Source organism: Dasypus novemcinctus, chromosome 18 (assembly GCF_030445035.2).
Source record: "Dasypus novemcinctus isolate mDasNov1 chromosome 18, mDasNov1.1.hap2, whole genome shotgun sequence".
In the NCBI taxonomy this organism is placed as follows: Eukaryota; Metazoa; Chordata; class Mammalia; order Cingulata; family Dasypodidae; genus Dasypus; species Dasypus novemcinctus.
In genome coordinates this window covers 79,712,292-79,728,767 of record NC_080690.1, presented here as the reverse complement: position 1 = coordinate 79,728,767, position 16,476 = coordinate 79,712,292, and the positions used below count along the sequence as shown (strand labels likewise).

At 45.5% G+C, this 16,476-nt stretch overlaps 1 protein-coding gene across 1 annotated transcript; it reads right to left on the bottom strand.

The window, feature by feature from the left end:
• Positions 1-9,621: 9,621 nt before the first annotated feature.
• Positions 9,622-14,436, bottom strand: LOC111762123 (killer cell immunoglobulin-like receptor 2DL5A). The gene is made up of 5 exons (XM_058279172.1): positions 14,355-14,436; positions 13,305-13,589; positions 10,319-10,618; positions 9,921-9,951; positions 9,622-9,667 (listed from the first exon to the last, which is right to left on the bottom strand). The coding sequence occupies exons 1-5, from the start codon at positions 14,434-14,436 to the stop codon at positions 9,622-9,624; spliced, it is 744 nt and encodes a 247-aa protein (XP_058135155.1).
• Between the last annotated feature and the right edge of the window lie 2,040 nt (positions 14,437-16,476).

Genomic DNA, 16,476 nt, shown 5'->3' with positions numbered 1-16,476 from the left:
TAACATTCTTTCCAAAGGGCTAGAACAGCGTGGGTCTCTATGTAAATTTATTTGAGGTATTAATCCACTAGGTATATCATGGTTTCTGGGATCGCACTGGTAGTGTCAGAGAAACCGGGTCAGAATGGAAGCTCCTCCAGGCCTCTCTATGCTCAGAGCTCTCAGCTGTGCCTTGGAGTGGGCGAAGGCAGAGCAAGCTCCACATACGTGCGGCAGTCCATTGGGTTGTCCTTGTGCCTTTGTGATGTGGGAGTGATATTTTTCCGTGTGAGAACACAATGACCCAATTCCGTGAATGTCAACATTTGTGGGTGTTCAGCTTTGGGGTCCTGGAAAGAGGAAGGAATGCACATGCATTTGTGGGAACTATGAAAGGAGGAGATGACATCCAAGAGGGGACCCTACCTCCCCATCCACCCTTCTGTCCACCTCACACTTGCTGACCATCACAGCAGCACCTGTAGGGACAGAAGTTATGAAAAGCATGGAGGCCACTTCTGGATCCTATTCAGTAGACACAGAGTCCAACACACAGAGAGAGGTGCCTGAGTTATCCAGCAGCCCCAAAGCAGATTCAGAACATCTGCCTCTAAGTTAAGTCAGAAAGCCCATCCTACAAAGAGCTCCAGGTTTCCATCCCATTGATCCTTCCCCTGATGCCATGGCTGCATGGGGCATGGGAAATGTATGGTGAATTAGGTGGGGTCTGTGGGGTGAGGAAGGGAAGGGGCACTGTTATTCTCTCCAGAATACCCTACCTCTGCGGCTGCTGCATGGAACCAGATTTCAGCCTGAAAATGGAGAACTCATGCCTCTGCATCCCCATCCCAGCTCCTCCACTCCACTCACATTCCACCAGGCTCTTCTTCCAAAGGCATCTTAAGAATAGTCTTCCCAGTACTTACTCTCTTTGGCAGGACACCAGCAATGAGTGAGGAAGAAGAGGAAGATGGTGAAGAAGAGGATGGCTATGGAGGACTTGATAAGAATGTCTAGGTGTCTGGAGTTCCTGGAGGAAGACGTGAATTCAGTAATAAGCAAACCACAGCAGCTTCTATTGATTGATTGCCAGATAATTTTATCCAATATCTACCTCCACAACCCTCGTGAACTAAACAAATTCCATTCTCCATTAAAAGGGAATAGCGAGATAAAGGCTCAAAAAAGTGGAATTCGTTGTCTTGTGCTATACGTCCAGGAAATGATGAGAAGAGAGAATCCAGGGCTGCAGAAGGCAATGTGCTTTCTTTGGTGGTCACTGTGGTGACCTGTGTGAGTGGATGATCCCTTCCCCCAGCTTCCACTGATCACCCTTTTTGGTTGGCCCTCTCAAATGCCAACATGAGCAGTCCTCCTGGAGTTAGGAGGACAGCTGTCCAGGTGTACGGGCCGCCTCTGGTCTGAGTCCAAGATCTGAACTCACCTAAAAGAACATTGATGCTCATCTCCCAGGGATGTGCCTTGACCTTCACATGTGATGGAAAAAGGAGTGGGGAGGAGGTTTGGGTGAGGGAAGAGGAACAGGGAACATTTTCTACCACATATACACACTTTCTCTGTTCCAGGACCTGTGCTGAGGGATGCTTTTGTATCATCCTCATAGAAGACCCAAGAAGGGCAAGGTTTTAGGCTAATTTCCTTGTTGATAAAATGTAGACTCAGATGTAATCTTACAGTAGGAGAGTAAGAGTAAATCATTATTTGAAACAAGTCCTGCGGTCACCCCTCGGGCTGAAGCATGGTTTGCTGGCCTGGCGGGGGAGCGGCCGCGGTAGGCCAAGCCGCTGCCCCCATAATAGGGTGGCTGGTCGAACTCACCGCCACCCCTGAAGGAAGCTCGGCATGGGCGCAGAGTGCCCTCGGGTCTCCCCTTCTCGGCAGCCATGCTTCCGCGGCCGCCCCTCCTCCCAGATGGCGCCACCCGATGCCTTGTGGGGCGGCACCCTTCTTCTTCCTTCTCCCTGCGCAGGCGCAGGGCAGAAAATTCCAGTCTGCCCTTTTCCCCTCCCCCGACAGCAGCAACAGCCAGGTGTGGGCGGAAAAATCCAGCCCGCCCTTTTCCCTTCCCCCGACAGCAACAACAGCCAGGCGTGGGCGGGAAACTCAAGTCTGCCCTCCACCCCAGCAACAGCAGTCACCAATCCCTAAACCCTGCCCCTTCCCCCAGCAACAGCGACAGCCAATCCCTAACCACCACCCCTCCCCCGTCCAGTACCGCCCACTGACCTTTCGCCGGCAACCAATCAGAACAGGGCGTGGCTTCGACCAATCAGCCTTCCCCAGCCCCTATAAAACTGTTGCCTCTCCCTCAGTAAAGTGGACTTGCGTGTTTACCTTGTCTCCGCGGTAGTTCTTCTGCCGTGCGCCCTCCAGTCCTGAGAGCCCCCGACAAGGGCCTGGCCTCCCTTGTCCCCAGTTCGTCGCCTGCTTCTCCGGGCGACCCCTTCGTCGCCGGCTTCGCCGGGCGACCCCGTCAGCCGAACCGTGCAACCCCTTGTGAGACCGATCCCTCGTCTGCTGCCGGACCGACCCCTCGTCCCAAGTGGGACCGACCCCTCGTCCCAAGCGGGACCGACCCCTCGTCCAGAGCTGGACTGACCCCTCGTCCGCAGCCAGACCCCACCTCTACCGACCGAGCAAGCCGCCGCAGCTGGCGCCCAACGTGGGGCAAGGCAACCCCACCACAGCACAACGTGGGGCAAGGCAACCCCACCACAGCACAACGTGGGGCAGAGCAACCCCACCGCCACCAACTGAGCAAGCTGTCGCAAAGTCCCTCTATTTCTGGTATCGTATTATATTATTCAAGGCATCTTCACTGGCAACCCTCAACCCCCATAATTTTCTCTTCTCTGTAGTATGGATTTAGATGTAGTGAAAATGAGTCCCAAGACCATGCAACTGGAAAAAATCAGACCCAGATGGACCTCCCTCCAAATGATTCTACTTCAGGAACATACCTTCAATTCTTACTATTTGCAGTATTATGTTCTTTGAGGGTTCTGTAAACACTGAGTTAGTAAACATTGAACTTTTGACCCAGTGGAATTAAAAGACTAGATTCCTGTGAGTCTCTGGTCATATCATTTCACCAGCCAACCAATATAGAACCTTGTTTTATGTGTGTTTCTGTTTGAAAACATCTGATATCTTTTGCTTCCTCCTTAAATCTGCATGATTCCGTAGGAAGTTCCTAGTTTCACCAGGCTTTTAGGGAGTGTCCCTACTGTCCCATCCAGGAACAGTATCATTGACTTGGAGCAGCTTTTCAACAAAGCCTCTGGACATAAATTTAAACAAGTTTAACCATAAATCACATTGGGGGAAGGCAAGTGATCAGAGCTCAGTAAATTAGGTGTGTTGATCATTAACATGGAATGCACGACCAACAGCTCCATAACTCATGCCTGAACATAGCTTCTTTAACACACTTATTTTCTCCATAAGCACATCATGGCCTTTTGCACTAGGGAACACTAGACAACACTTCTGCATTACACTTGGAGGCCATTTTAAACAGCGACGTCACTGACAAAAAGCACAAAAATGTTAGAAACATGGCATGGAATATAGCACAGAAAGGACACCTGCTGAAAGAATGGGAGCTGAAGCATGAAGGCAAGTGCTGCCTTGTTCAGCCTCAGCTGGGAGCATGCATGTTGTGTGACTCAAACTTTTCACCACTCTTCACATGACAACTGACAGTGAAGTGTCACTAATATAAATTGGCTTTACAAACAAATTTTAGAGAGAAGTTGAGCTCTGAAGCATTAAATATGTGAATGAAGATCGACTGAGTCTTACATCCATTGGCTTCTTTCATTTAGTGTTTATGTCACCACCGTCTTTTACCAGGAGGATGGCAACTGCCTCCCACCTGATCTGGCTTCTAGTTGTGCAAACTACAATTCATTCTCTTTTATCAGTCCCTCTTAAACCGATGTATGGATTCCTGGCAAACCAATGATAACTTCTAACAGCAGTGAATATAAAATACAAACTCCTTGTTCTTGTATATGTTCCCCTATATAATCTGGCTCCTCTCTATCTCTCACTTTCATCTCATAATACTCCCCAACTCACTTGCAACATCTGGGGCAGAGAGGCTTTCTTAGAGCACTCTCACCTTAATACCTTGTATGGGTACAGATCTCTCTGGCATAGTTTTCAACCAAGTTCAAAGGGTTGAATCCTTCTTTTCATGAAGGTCACACCTTGATATTGCCTGATCAATGAGGGGTTCCCTACCACTCACCCTAAACTTTCCATTAAGCCTTATCTGTCACTTTATTGAAAATATTTTGTCTCTATTTTTTTTAATGTTACACTAAAAAAATATGAGGTCCCCATATACCCCCACCCCCTTCACCCCACTTCTCCTATAACATCAACCTCCTCCATCATCATGGGACATTCATTGTGCTTGGTGAATACATCTCTGAGCACTGCTGTATCACATGGTCAATGGTCCACATTACAGTTTACACTCTCCCCCAGTCCACCCAGTGGGCCATGGGAGGACATACAATGTCCAGTAACTGTCCCTGCAGTACAACCCAGGACACTCCAAGTTCTGAAAATGCCCCCTCATCACATCTCTTCTCCCACTTCCTGCCCTCAGCAGCTACCATGGCAACCTTCTCCAAATCAATGCTACATTTTCTTCGATTACCAATCACAACAGTTCATTAATAGAATATCAGTAAGTTCACTCTAATCCACACTCCACTCTTCCATCCTTTGGACCCTGGAATGGCCATGTCCACTCCACATTTATATCAAGAGGGGGCTTAGTTTCCACATGGATGCTGGATGCAATTCTCCTGCTTTCAGTTGTAGGCACTCTTGGCTCCCTGGTGTGGTGGTTGCCCTTCTTCACCTCCATGTTAGATGAGTGGGGTAGGTCCAATAAACCAGGGTGTAGGAGTTGCAAGTCTGTTGAGGCTCAGGCCCTGGCTATCACATGGTCAGTCCAGAGATTCAGGTCCCCTGGGTATACATTAAACCCCAGCACCAACTACACTTCCAGTAAAAGTAAGAGGAGAGACTTGTGGACAAAGATCACATCTAAGTCCAGCTCCATCACACAGAAACACAAACTCCAAAGTAGGGCCAACTGACATGGCACTGAACTCCATCTGCCATTACCATAGAAAGTGTGGGTCTCTGTAGCCCTCAGAAGAACCAGTACCTGGGGTTGTATCTACTTTATCTGTCTCTGGTACTCTGCTGAGGTGTGCATAAGGGCGACCCCTCTGATAACCTCCCGGCTCTTTTTTGGAGACTCATAGCCATATAAACTCATTTGTCCTTTCCATTTCCCCCTTTTATTCAGGTCAAAAAAGCATTTTATGTAGGCTGAGATATTCTGCTGGTCTGAGTTGACCCTTTTATTCAAGGTCATTTTCTAGTTACATCATCAGCTGGTACTTGGTAGTAATCCCTTGGCACCAGGGAGGCTCAGCCCTGGGAGTCAAGTCCCATGCTGGGGGGAAGGCTATGCATTTACATGCTGAGTTTGGCTTCAAGACTGGCCACATTTGAGCAACATGGAGGCTCTCAGGAGGTAACTCTTAGGCACCCTGTAGCTCTAGGCCTTGTTCTTATTTCAGGTGCACAGGTTCACAAGCATAGTCATTAGTATCAAGGGCTCATTGTTGGACCTTCCTTCTTTTTTGGTCTTTGCCGTTGCACTTGGGGGATTGTTGCTGCTCCATTAGGGAATATGATAGAGCTCCCCTGGCTAGAAACTCGGCACTCCCTCAGTTGTCGTTTTTAACTGTAACTACTATGAAAATATCCAAACATTTTTATGTACCCTGGATATATGCTCTGGAGAACTCCCTGCCAACCATGTGTCCCCTGTCAATAACATCCCACACCAGTATTCCTCCCCTGCCATTGTTGAACCTCTCTGTGATCCAAAACTTCCTCGAAAATGAAGCCCAATATATTGCCAGGTTCCATTAATAGTAAAATGGAATATAGTGATGAGTTTAAAGGTTAGATATAGAATATATATTAATTTAGAAAAATTAAAGTAAAAATAAATTGGAGTATCCAAAAATTAAAAAATGGAAATGCTTTGTTTTTGATGTTTTGGCTTCCATCACTGCAATAAGTGTTGCCCTGTATGCAAATTGGCAAGGCAACTTCTTCCGTCTTTTCCTCAGTGTCTACGTCCTTTCTTTTTCTTTTTCCTAATTATTAAGCTTGTCTTCACAAAAGTTTTAGATCACAGTAATTCTTATATACAATATACGGTACTTCTACATATCCAATATAAAACCCTTTTTCTTTCCACAGCAATAATCTTTTTACATGTTCATACCATATTTACTGAAACTGATGTACAGATATTGAGACAATAGCTTTCAAATAAGGTAACACTTGGGTTTACATTGTGGTTTATATTTTAGACTATACAATTTTCTAAATTTTTAGTTATCTTATGTTTTACATTATGATTTACATTTTAGCCTATAGGCCCCTATACATTTTTAGTGTAATTTAACATGTCCTATATACATCCATGCATAATCTTGTGGAACATTTCCATTGCCCCACTGTTACATTGATTCCATCTATTCAATACCTCTTTCCCCCTCCCCTCAGGGCCCACAGTGACAATCAATCTTCATTGCTTGAAGGACCATGTTCAGAGATACTTGCAACAATGTTGAGGGCTTGACATGCTTGACTACCCTAATGCATTGGGAGCCACCATTTCTCTTGAGAGATACAATTCCCTCTATTTGAGAACATCAGTCCTCCCCAGGATGTGGGTATACCTTCACTCTCATTATATGGGTCTCCATGCAATGATATAACCCACTATGACAAAATGAGCACTCACACACTCCCTGGAAGCCTGTCCTGTGTCAGATTCTCTACTTTAAGCATCTTAAACAGGTAACCTTCCTTATCATATTTTTGAAAAAGTTTTCTCAACATTATATTCTCAACCCAATACCTGACAATCTCCTATGTTCATATGTTCCCTCTCTCCCCCCAATTTCTTGGGCAATATTACCCATCCTCCCATCCCTAGCCCCCCTCAACCCTGTAAAACCCCACCCAAAGGTATCCCTATGCCTCCATTTTATCCCTTCCTTGTACAAACACTTACCTCCAGCTTATCATAGATTTCACCCATGTAGGTATCAACTTGCATCCTTCCTCTACCCCCCAAATTCCTTTAAGACTATTATCCAGTCTCTAGCTCTCTGAGGCAGCTTGGTTTACTTATTTCATATCATTGAGGTCACGTAGTATTTGTCCTTTAATTCCTGGGTTGCTTCACTCAACATAAGGTTCTCAAGATTCATCCATGTTTCCACATGCATTTGTAGTGAATGGATAAATAAAATGTGGTATATACATACAATGGAATACTACTCAGCTTTAAGAACAAATATTTAAAATATTATATGTAGCTGCCTCACTAAGGATGGTTCATTCATGAATTAATTTTCTGCCCTCTCTCTGCACCCTACTGCATTATCAGTTTCTCAAGAGCAGAAGCTTAGTTAATCTTGCTTACTATTTGTGTTAGAAATAAGAATGAGAAGAATGCACTGTCTACGCCCACCCCCAAAAGAAAGATGTCATGTCCTAATTGGCGACTTGTGAATATATTGTTTATGGCAAGAAGAGTTAAGGTTTCAGATGGAGTAGAGGTTGGTAAACAGCTACCCTTAAAATAGGGAGATCATCCTGGATTATATGGTGGGTCTTTAAAAGAGAAAGAAGGAGGCAGAATAAGGAATTCAGAGAAAGAGATGAGATGGTGGAAACAGGATCAGAGTGATGTGATGTGAAAAAGGCTCTACCAGCCAATGTTTGTTTAGAAGATGAAGGAAGAGGGCTGTGATCCAAGGCCTGTGGGCAGCCTCTATAAGCTGGAAAAGGCAAGGAAATTAATGCCCCCTATGATGGCTGGTTTATGGGTCAACTAGGATGGGTAATGTTGTCCCATTGTTTGGTCAAACACTGACCAAGGTATCTTGTAGCTGTGATTGATATGTGCAATCAGTTGACTTTAAGTAAAGGAGATGACCCTTGATAATGTGGATAAGCCTCATCTAATTAGCTGAAGGCCTAGGAGCAAAGAACCAAGGTTTCCAAGGATAACAAGAAATTCTCCACAAGACGACAGCCTCTAATCCTTTGTGAGTTTCCAGCCTGCTGGCCTTCCCTATGGATTTCGGACTGAAGACTTCAACATCACTTTAGCAGAATTTCTAGCCTCTAGCCTGCTCTACAGAATCCAGAGTGTTAGCTCCAACAGTCATATGAACCAATTCCTTAAAATAAATCTCTTTGGGAAGCGTACTTGGCCCAATTGATATGGCACCCACCTATCACATGGGAGGTCCGTGGTTCAAACCCCGGGCCTCTTTGACCTGTGTGGAGTTGGCCCATACGCAGTGCTGATGTGCACAAGGAGTGCTGTGCCATGCACGGATGACCCTGTGTAGAGGAGCCCCACACGCAAGGAATGTGCCCCATAAGGAGAGCTGCCCAGCACAAAAGAAAGTGCAGCTTGCCCAGGAATGGCGCCGCACACACGGAGAGCTGATGCAACAAGATGATGCAACAAGAAGAAACACAGATTCCCGGTGCCGCTGATAAGGATAGAAGCGGTCACAGAAGAACACACAGTGAATGGACACAGAGAGCAGACAACTGGGGTGGGGCAGGGGGGGAGGGCAAAGAAATAAATAAAAAATAAGTCTTAAAAAATTAATCTCTTTGAACTTACCAGGTGCAATGGATGTATCACGATGATGGGAGAGAGTGTTGCTGTGGGGGGAGTGGGGGGCGGGGGCGGTGGGGTTGAATGGGACCTCATATAATTTTTTTAATGTAATTAAAAAATAATAATAATAATAAATAAATATTAAAAAAAAATAAATAAATCTCTTTACTCACACACACACACACACATCCTGTTTGTCTAGTCAACCCTGAGTGATATACAGCCATGGAGCCTCCAGAAGGAAAATAAAAAAGCCCTGCTGACCCTTTGATTCTATCCCAGTGAGATCCATTTCAGACTTACCATATAGATCAGCAAGATAACATGGAAAAACCTGTGTTGTTTTAGGTCACTAAATTTCTGATGATTTGTCATAGCAGGAAAAGGAAACTAATACACATTGCATATCCAGCTCAATGAATGTATTAATGAAGTCATATTTGTATGGACTTGATTCTATCTTGCTACAAAACTCTTGTTCTCTCAAGTACTCCAGTGTTGCCTCTTGGACTGAGAAAATTCACTGGAAAATAGAACTTCTTTCACAAGTACCCCCTAAACAGTTCCTTCTTTTCCCTTCCCCATACCCTCACCATTCTCTTCTCTAGTCAGGAGTGGATATAGAATGCATAATGCATTATTCCTGGGATGGGCTAAGGTTTACTCCCACCTTTCTCTTTTGAAGGACAACCCACAGCAAATCAGGGATTTTAAATTCTACTGAGCTCCTCACTGACCACAGCCCCTTCTGTGACCAAGGTCACGAGCTGAGAGGTGGCATGCCAATGCTAAAACATGAGGCTTCTATCTCCTTAGTGAATGACAAACTAGATTGAGGAGGCCTCTTATACTCACCATGTTCAGAGCTTGGCTTCAAGGATGGTGGGTAAGTACTTGTAGAGTTTCCTAGAAAACAAGACAAGAGAGAGGTGAGGAGATGTGGCTGGCTGTCTTCTACCCCACTGAAGCCTGGTCCCTGCTCCTTTGACGTTGGTTCACAATGAGCACTCTCCTGTCCTCTAACTCAGGGCTCCATGAGTCCTGGGGTCTCATGCCAAGGATTCCCAGGGAGAGGACTACTTCCTGAGACTTCAGATGTAGAGAAGGAATAGGAGAGGCTGGGCATGAAAGATGCCTGTGCTCAAGAGGGGGCTCTCACCTTGGATGAGTGGTCCCTGGTAAATCACTCTCTATAGGTGAGATATAAGGAGAGTTTTCCAGGCAATGGATAAAGGTGAGGGGCTGAAGCTACCTCTCATCTCCATACACAAAGCCCAGCCTTTCCTCCTTGTCTTCCCTGACCCCTTTCTTCACCTGCCTGATGCATAGGATGAAGACATAGACCTCAAACAAAGATGGAAGACGTCTCTGGAGGTGCCCTCTCTATCAACCTGCGCACTGACATTTTCTCATACTGAATTCCCCCTTTCCCCTCTCTGTTTTTCTCTACAGAATTGCAAAGGCACCACCACCCCCATCATCAAAGAATGGCCCTCAGATACAGCTTTAGCATTTAGCTTAAGTCACAAGGCACGAGGCAGGTATGGGGCTCCTTACCTTTGACCAAAATGTGCAGAGGATCACTTGGGTCTGACCACTCATAGGGAGACTGATTGAAGGAACCATGGCATCTATAGGTGCCCTTGTGGGCTGGGGTCACAGGACCCAGAAGGAAGTCAGCCTGCAATGCTCCACTCTGCCTTTGCACTGTAGTGAGCCAGGGGTCAGGGGTCTTCACCACCCTGGACAGATGGTACATGTCAAAGAAGCACTCAGAACTGCAGGACAACATCACATTCTCTCCTGACATCACCACGGGGCCAGGCTGGGATGAGAGAGATGGTTTCATGTATAGACCTGGTGGTAAAACAAAACATTTAGTCTGAGAGTCTCCCTTTGTCAGGCTGTCCTCATCTGAGCTGAGGAGTGGCACTTCCTGCTCTCATGATTGAAATCCCTCTTCTCTCCTGTGTTGATCTCTCTCCTTCTAGTTGCTCAGTTTCATTCTCTCTCTCTAGGTCTCTCCCTCAGTCCACACGAGTTTTTTTTTTCCCTTTCTTTATATTTTTATTCTCTCTCTCTTCCTTTGGTGTTTGGTCTGTCTATCTTTTCTGTCTCATCCCTTCCTTTATCTCTTTCTGTCTCCATGTCTTTCTCTACTTTTCACCTGTAGCTCTCTTTGCATCTCTGCCCTGCACCCCAGATCTCCATTGTTCTGTATCTTTGCTTTTTAGGACTTCAGTCTTTGCTTTTTAGGGCTCTTCTCATCACCCTCCCACCTTTCTTTACTCCACCACTGCTCCTCCACATACTTGAAGATATCTCTCCCTTTTTTTCTTTTCTTTCTATGTCTCCAATTCTTTCTCTCTCTCTTAGGTTTTCTCTGTCTCCCCACACACAAGCCTTCTACCTCCCTCCTCTTCTCTCTCTCTTTCTCTATTTTCTCTGTACCCACCTACTCTAAGTTCTCTCTCTGGTTCTCTGGACTTAGTTCTCACCCTGGATCTCTGTCTCTCTTTTTCTGGATTCTCTCCCTCCAACTCCTCTCACACTTTGTGTGTGTGTCAGTGCCTCTGAATTCGGGGGCTGGTGTTAAGCTCCTTCAACCAGGACCATGATGTCCTTTGGTGCATTATGGCTCTACCATGGGGAAGGAAGAGTTGTCAGAGTAAACGCAGTGTCTGGGTGAGTCCACTGGAACTATGGAGAATCAGCCCGTGTCAGGACAGCTTAGCCCTGTGACTCAGGCCACATATGGGGTTTGTTAGTGTGTGGGAAACAACATATCTGGACTCTTCCAAGTCTCTGAAAAGGCCAGAATATAAGAGCACTCACTCTCCCTGGGGTGTTTATCTGTTTGTATCTCCACCTTTCTCTCTGAATGCCCCATTTCTCTCCTGTATCTCTCCTTTATGTCATAGCAAATCATTTCTTTATTTGTATTCCTCTTGCTTTGTATCTCTTGGTATCTTTCTCTCTCACCAAGTCTCTAGCTCTCTCTGTAAGAACTGGAGATCATCTCCCTCACCACCACCTGGGGCTCTCATGGCTTAGATCATCTAATATGTATCCCAAAGAGGATGGGGCACTCCAGGGGGTCTACAGCCTTCAGGGGAGGGACTGACAGAACTGTAGACTCTGTCGATGCCTGCAAGGGCAGGCATCATAGAACCCATGGGGAAGTCAAACCGGGGGAGCCCACATGGACCATCCCTGCAGGACGAGAGGTCCTTGGGCATCTCCTCCTTGTACATAATAAAGCTGTCAAACATGATCTCCAACCACACTGTGGGTGATATCTCCTCCAGATTTCACCAGGGGAGTCCAGCAAGCCAAGTGGGAGGGTTTTCTCTACACACATAAGAGCCCAGAGGTGTGAGTTTAAAAGGAAACCTTCATCCTCACCCCACTGCATGGGACCTGATTTGAGTTAAGGCTCTCCCACTCCCAGTGGCCTTTCTCCATCCTCTCTCTTTTCTGTGTATGTCCCCTGTGTCACCTGCCATCTATGAATCTCCCATTCTCTCCCTTCCGTGTCTCTCTCTAGCAGAACAAGACTCCAATCCCCCTGCACTCATCCTTGAAGTTTAGTCACTAAATCAACTTCCCACAATGCCCTTTCCTGCTTTTTATGGTAGGGGTAGGAGACTGATCACTGCAGCCTGAATTTCTAGGTTCTCCATCTGGCAGCTGAAAACATATTTTGACACCTTGGAATCAGTGGCAGGAAGTAGTAATTAGGCTGCACAGTACTTCCCAGCCTGTGCTTTGAGGGGCACCTCCTGCCTTGGCAGTGCCTTCTCCATGGTTCCAGGTCCCAGTCACAATTCCAGGATGGTGGCCGCGTGGGGACTCGGGGAACATATATCCTCCCTTACTTGCTCCAGTCTGGAAGTAGCATCAGCATCCTGTTCCTCAGGGACTCAGAGTAGCCTTGCTCTTCTTGTTTGGTTTCTTAATTTGCCCTTCACCTGGGCACCAGTATTAATTTCCCATTGCTGCTGTAATAAATCACCACAAATTTGGTGGCTTAAAACTACTCACAATTATTATCTTAATGTCCCTGGAGGTCATAAATTGACAAAGATCTCACTGCACTGAAATCAAGGCATCAGAAAGGCTACGTTCCTTCCTTCATGTTTCTTTGGCTCATGGCCCCTTCCTCCAATCTAAGCCAGCAGTAGCCTGCCAAGTGCTTCTCACACTGCCTCTCTCTGACACTCTCCTTTACTTATGAGGACCCTTGGGATTATACTGGACCCACCTGGATAATCCAGAAAATCTCTTCATCTCAAAATCAACAGATTAGGAACCTTAATATCAGTTTCAATCTTATTTACCCTTGTTATACAACATTTACACGTTTGGGGTGTGACTACATGGCCATACTTTGGGGTCATTATTCTGCCACCCCAATACCTAGTTCTCGGTATTAAAACCCTTCTGTCTAAAACACTTGGAGTTTCCATTTTTCGGGCTGAGCCTGACTGGCACTCCCCCTAGACAACTGTGGGTCAGTGAGATCAGACTGGAGCCCTCTGACCTGTGACCGTGATCTGTAGGGGATTGCTGGACGCTGACCGCACAGAGGGCGTCTGGCTGTAATAACTGAAACATCTGTAGGTCCCCGCATGCGCTGCGGTCACAGGGCGCATGAGGAGTTTCTCTTGGAAAAATCTGTCTTGGAGCTCAGGGATGTGGGTGCCATCTTCCTTGCGCAGGCTGAACATGGCAAAACCAAGATGGGAGTGACAGTGAAGAGACACGTGCTCTCCAAGGGGAACCACAGGGCTTGGCCAAGCAGAGATGTTGAGCTGGTCATGACCACCTGGGCAACAAGGAAGCAAGGCCTTAGAGGGAGCTTGTGAAGCTGCCCCCTACTCTTTCCCATGTGTCTAAAGACTGGGGATTCACTGCTGCCCACCACCACATAGCCATGGTATATCCTTCTATGACTGGATGAAGGGAAATTCTGAGAAAGTATTGAGTAGTGGACTCTGTAGACTATGATACAAAATTCATTCCAGGAAACAATGCAAAGTAAGTACAGAATAGAAGGTGAAATGTACATAAACGAAACATCAGCTAAACCACCAACACTTTGGGCAACCGAGTCAGCATCAGAATATTCCACAATTTCAGGGCTCATGGCTCGTGGTTGTCCCACCTCTTTTGGTAGAATGACTGCAGCAGTGGCTCTGCATTCCTTCCTGTTAGGGGAGGGCTGGAGAACATGAGTCACTGCCTCTTGTCCTTAGAAGGGTCTATTTCTTCTAATACTCATTCCACCTTCTACTGTACAGTTAACACAGATTATTCCCAGGCAGCTTCTGAGCTCCCCAGTTTCCTCCAGATGCCCACAGAACTCGGCTCAGAAAAGGGGAAGAGTAGCTGGGGAATGCGTCTAGAACTGAACTGGATCCTGGATTTCCTGGGCCCCCAATTTCTTGTCCACCAGGGAGTCCCCCTCAAGGCCTCCATGGACAGCCCATTGGCCCAGACTGTGCTGCCTTCCCTCCCACCTTCCCTGTTACGGGAAAATTCTCTTCTCTGGGGGATGGGTGGCAACCTATGGTTTGGGGGATGGACTCACCCACTTGTGCCCAGATGCTCTCAATGAAGAGGAACCCTGGAAAGAAAGGCTCAAAGAGATGATGCAGCTCCACAGAAAACATGGCTCCACTGCTGGTCCTTCCTGCCCGTGAGCTTGGCAGCCAGGCCTGTGTGGGCTGAAGAATCACTCAGCCAGCAGCCCTGCCCGCGGCCGGAGAGCAGGGCTCTTTGCTGTGGGGAGACCACGTCTCCAGGCCAGTGTTCTCCACCCTAACGTCCCCTCCCCTCCATTCCCTCCAGGACTTACCAAGAAGCCCCCCGTTGGCAGATGAGCGGAGCATGGCTCTGCTTCTGTGATCAGAGGCAGGAACCCAACAGCATTGGCCAGAGCACAGGATGTCGTGAGAGGGGCCCAGCTCCTGCTGTTTGCAAATGGGCCACAACACGGAAGGATAAGAAGGCAGCCTCTTCTTACTAGGGGTGTGGGGCTCAGCTGAGGAAGGAGGTGGAACCTGGGGATGGTTCAGACTAGAGCAACGGCTTCACATCAGTTACGGACTCAGGTCGGACTTGAAAGACGTCTCTGACCCAAACCCTGATACTCATAATTGTTAAATTCTGCACTCACATTAAAAAAAAAAATCTGGTCTCATGTGCAATATACGACACATCTAATAGGTATTATTATATCAAAATTGTAGCATATAAATGATTTTCCAAGCTGGTATTTCAAGTGTTGATGGAATACTGGATAAAAATTCTTTAATTTGCCCACAGGGGAATTATGCAGTTATTTAGAAAGATACAATTCTACTTTATTAGCAAAGGATCATACATGTAAAATTGTGAAATCTGTGCCTTTTAGTTTTTTGTTTTTTAAGATCAAAAGAATTTCTAAGATTAATGATATTATCTACAGCAAATGCTTTAAAGTTAACAGTTGCTACATTTTTAAAAAAGTGTAGCAGTACAATTTATTATGATGTATCTGTAAAATCCACTCATTAAATAAAATGCACATTTTAGAAAATGACTCACCTGTGGTTAGGACCAGCCTAAGTACACTGATAATCTAAAAGATAAAACCATCATTGTGACATTTATCAGTATTTCACACATCTAACAAATAATGAAGGAAGCAACTACCATTGTTATAAATTCTTTAAAGTAAAAAACTTAAGTACAAATCAGAATTAAGAGAAACTTCAGAATGTTCACATTTGCATGCATTTTTGGCTGAAGTTTCAAAGATTCCACATATAACAAAACCACAACTTTGAATCAAAATGAATATTAAAAACATTTAAATTTTGTGACAAACTTACTCCACAGAAGCAAGGAAAACAGTGAATAGTAACAGCAGTATATTTCTAGGTGAGAAAGCAATCCCCTATTTCCTTTATCATAAAACTAAACGTCAATGAGTCAACACTTTAATAACACTGACCAAGTTATTTTCTATTCAAGAATTTGCTTTTCAAGTGTCTTTAAAATGTATCCATCTATATATTTGGATTAAATTAAATTAATACAGGCGGTAGTATTTCTTTAGTATCTCTTGCAAAGCTGGTCCTTTGGTAACATATTCTATTAGTTTTTGTTTGTCTGTGAAGACTTTGAACTCACTGTTGTTTTTGAAGCATAGCTTTGCTGGATAATGAATTCTTGGCTGGCAGTTTTCCCTTTCAGTGCCTTAAATACATCATACTACTTTCTTCTCTCCTCCATGGTTTCTGATGAGAGGTTGGCACTTAATCTTATCAAGTTTCCTTTGTATGTGATGCTTTGCTTTTCTCTTGCTGCTTTCAGAATCCTCTCTTTATTACTGATGTTTGACATTCTGAATAGCAGGTATCTTGGGGTAAGCCTATTCAGATTTATTCTGTTTGGGGTACATTGTCCTTCCTGAATATTGTTATTTACATTCTTCATAAGGGTTGGGATGTTCTCAGTCATTGTTTCCTCAAATATTCTTTCTGCCCCTTTTCTATTCTCTTCTTCCTCTGGGACACCAATAATGTGAATGTTTTGTTTGTGCGTTTTGCACTCACATTCAATTCCCTGAGACTCTGTTCCATTTTTTCCATCCTCTTCTCTTTCTCTTCTCCTGTCTTTTCTAGTCCAGATATTGTCTTCAAAATTACTAATTTTGCCTTCAAGCA

Bases quoted from the DNA above. Each gene is read 5' to 3' on its own strand.
- LOC111762123 (XM_058279172.1), bottom strand. From the start codon at position 14,436: ATGTTTTCTGTGGAGCTGCATCATCTCTTTGAGCCTTTCTTTCCAGGG. The intron at 9,952-10,318 runs GTAAGGAGCCCC...TCTCACCTATAG, and splicing joins TCTGCACATTTTGGTCAAAG to AGAGTGATTTACCAGGGACC. The intron at 9,668-9,920 runs GTGAGAGCCCCC...CTTGTTTTCTAG, and splicing joins CCAGGGACCACTCATCCAAG to GAAACTCTACAAGTACTTAC.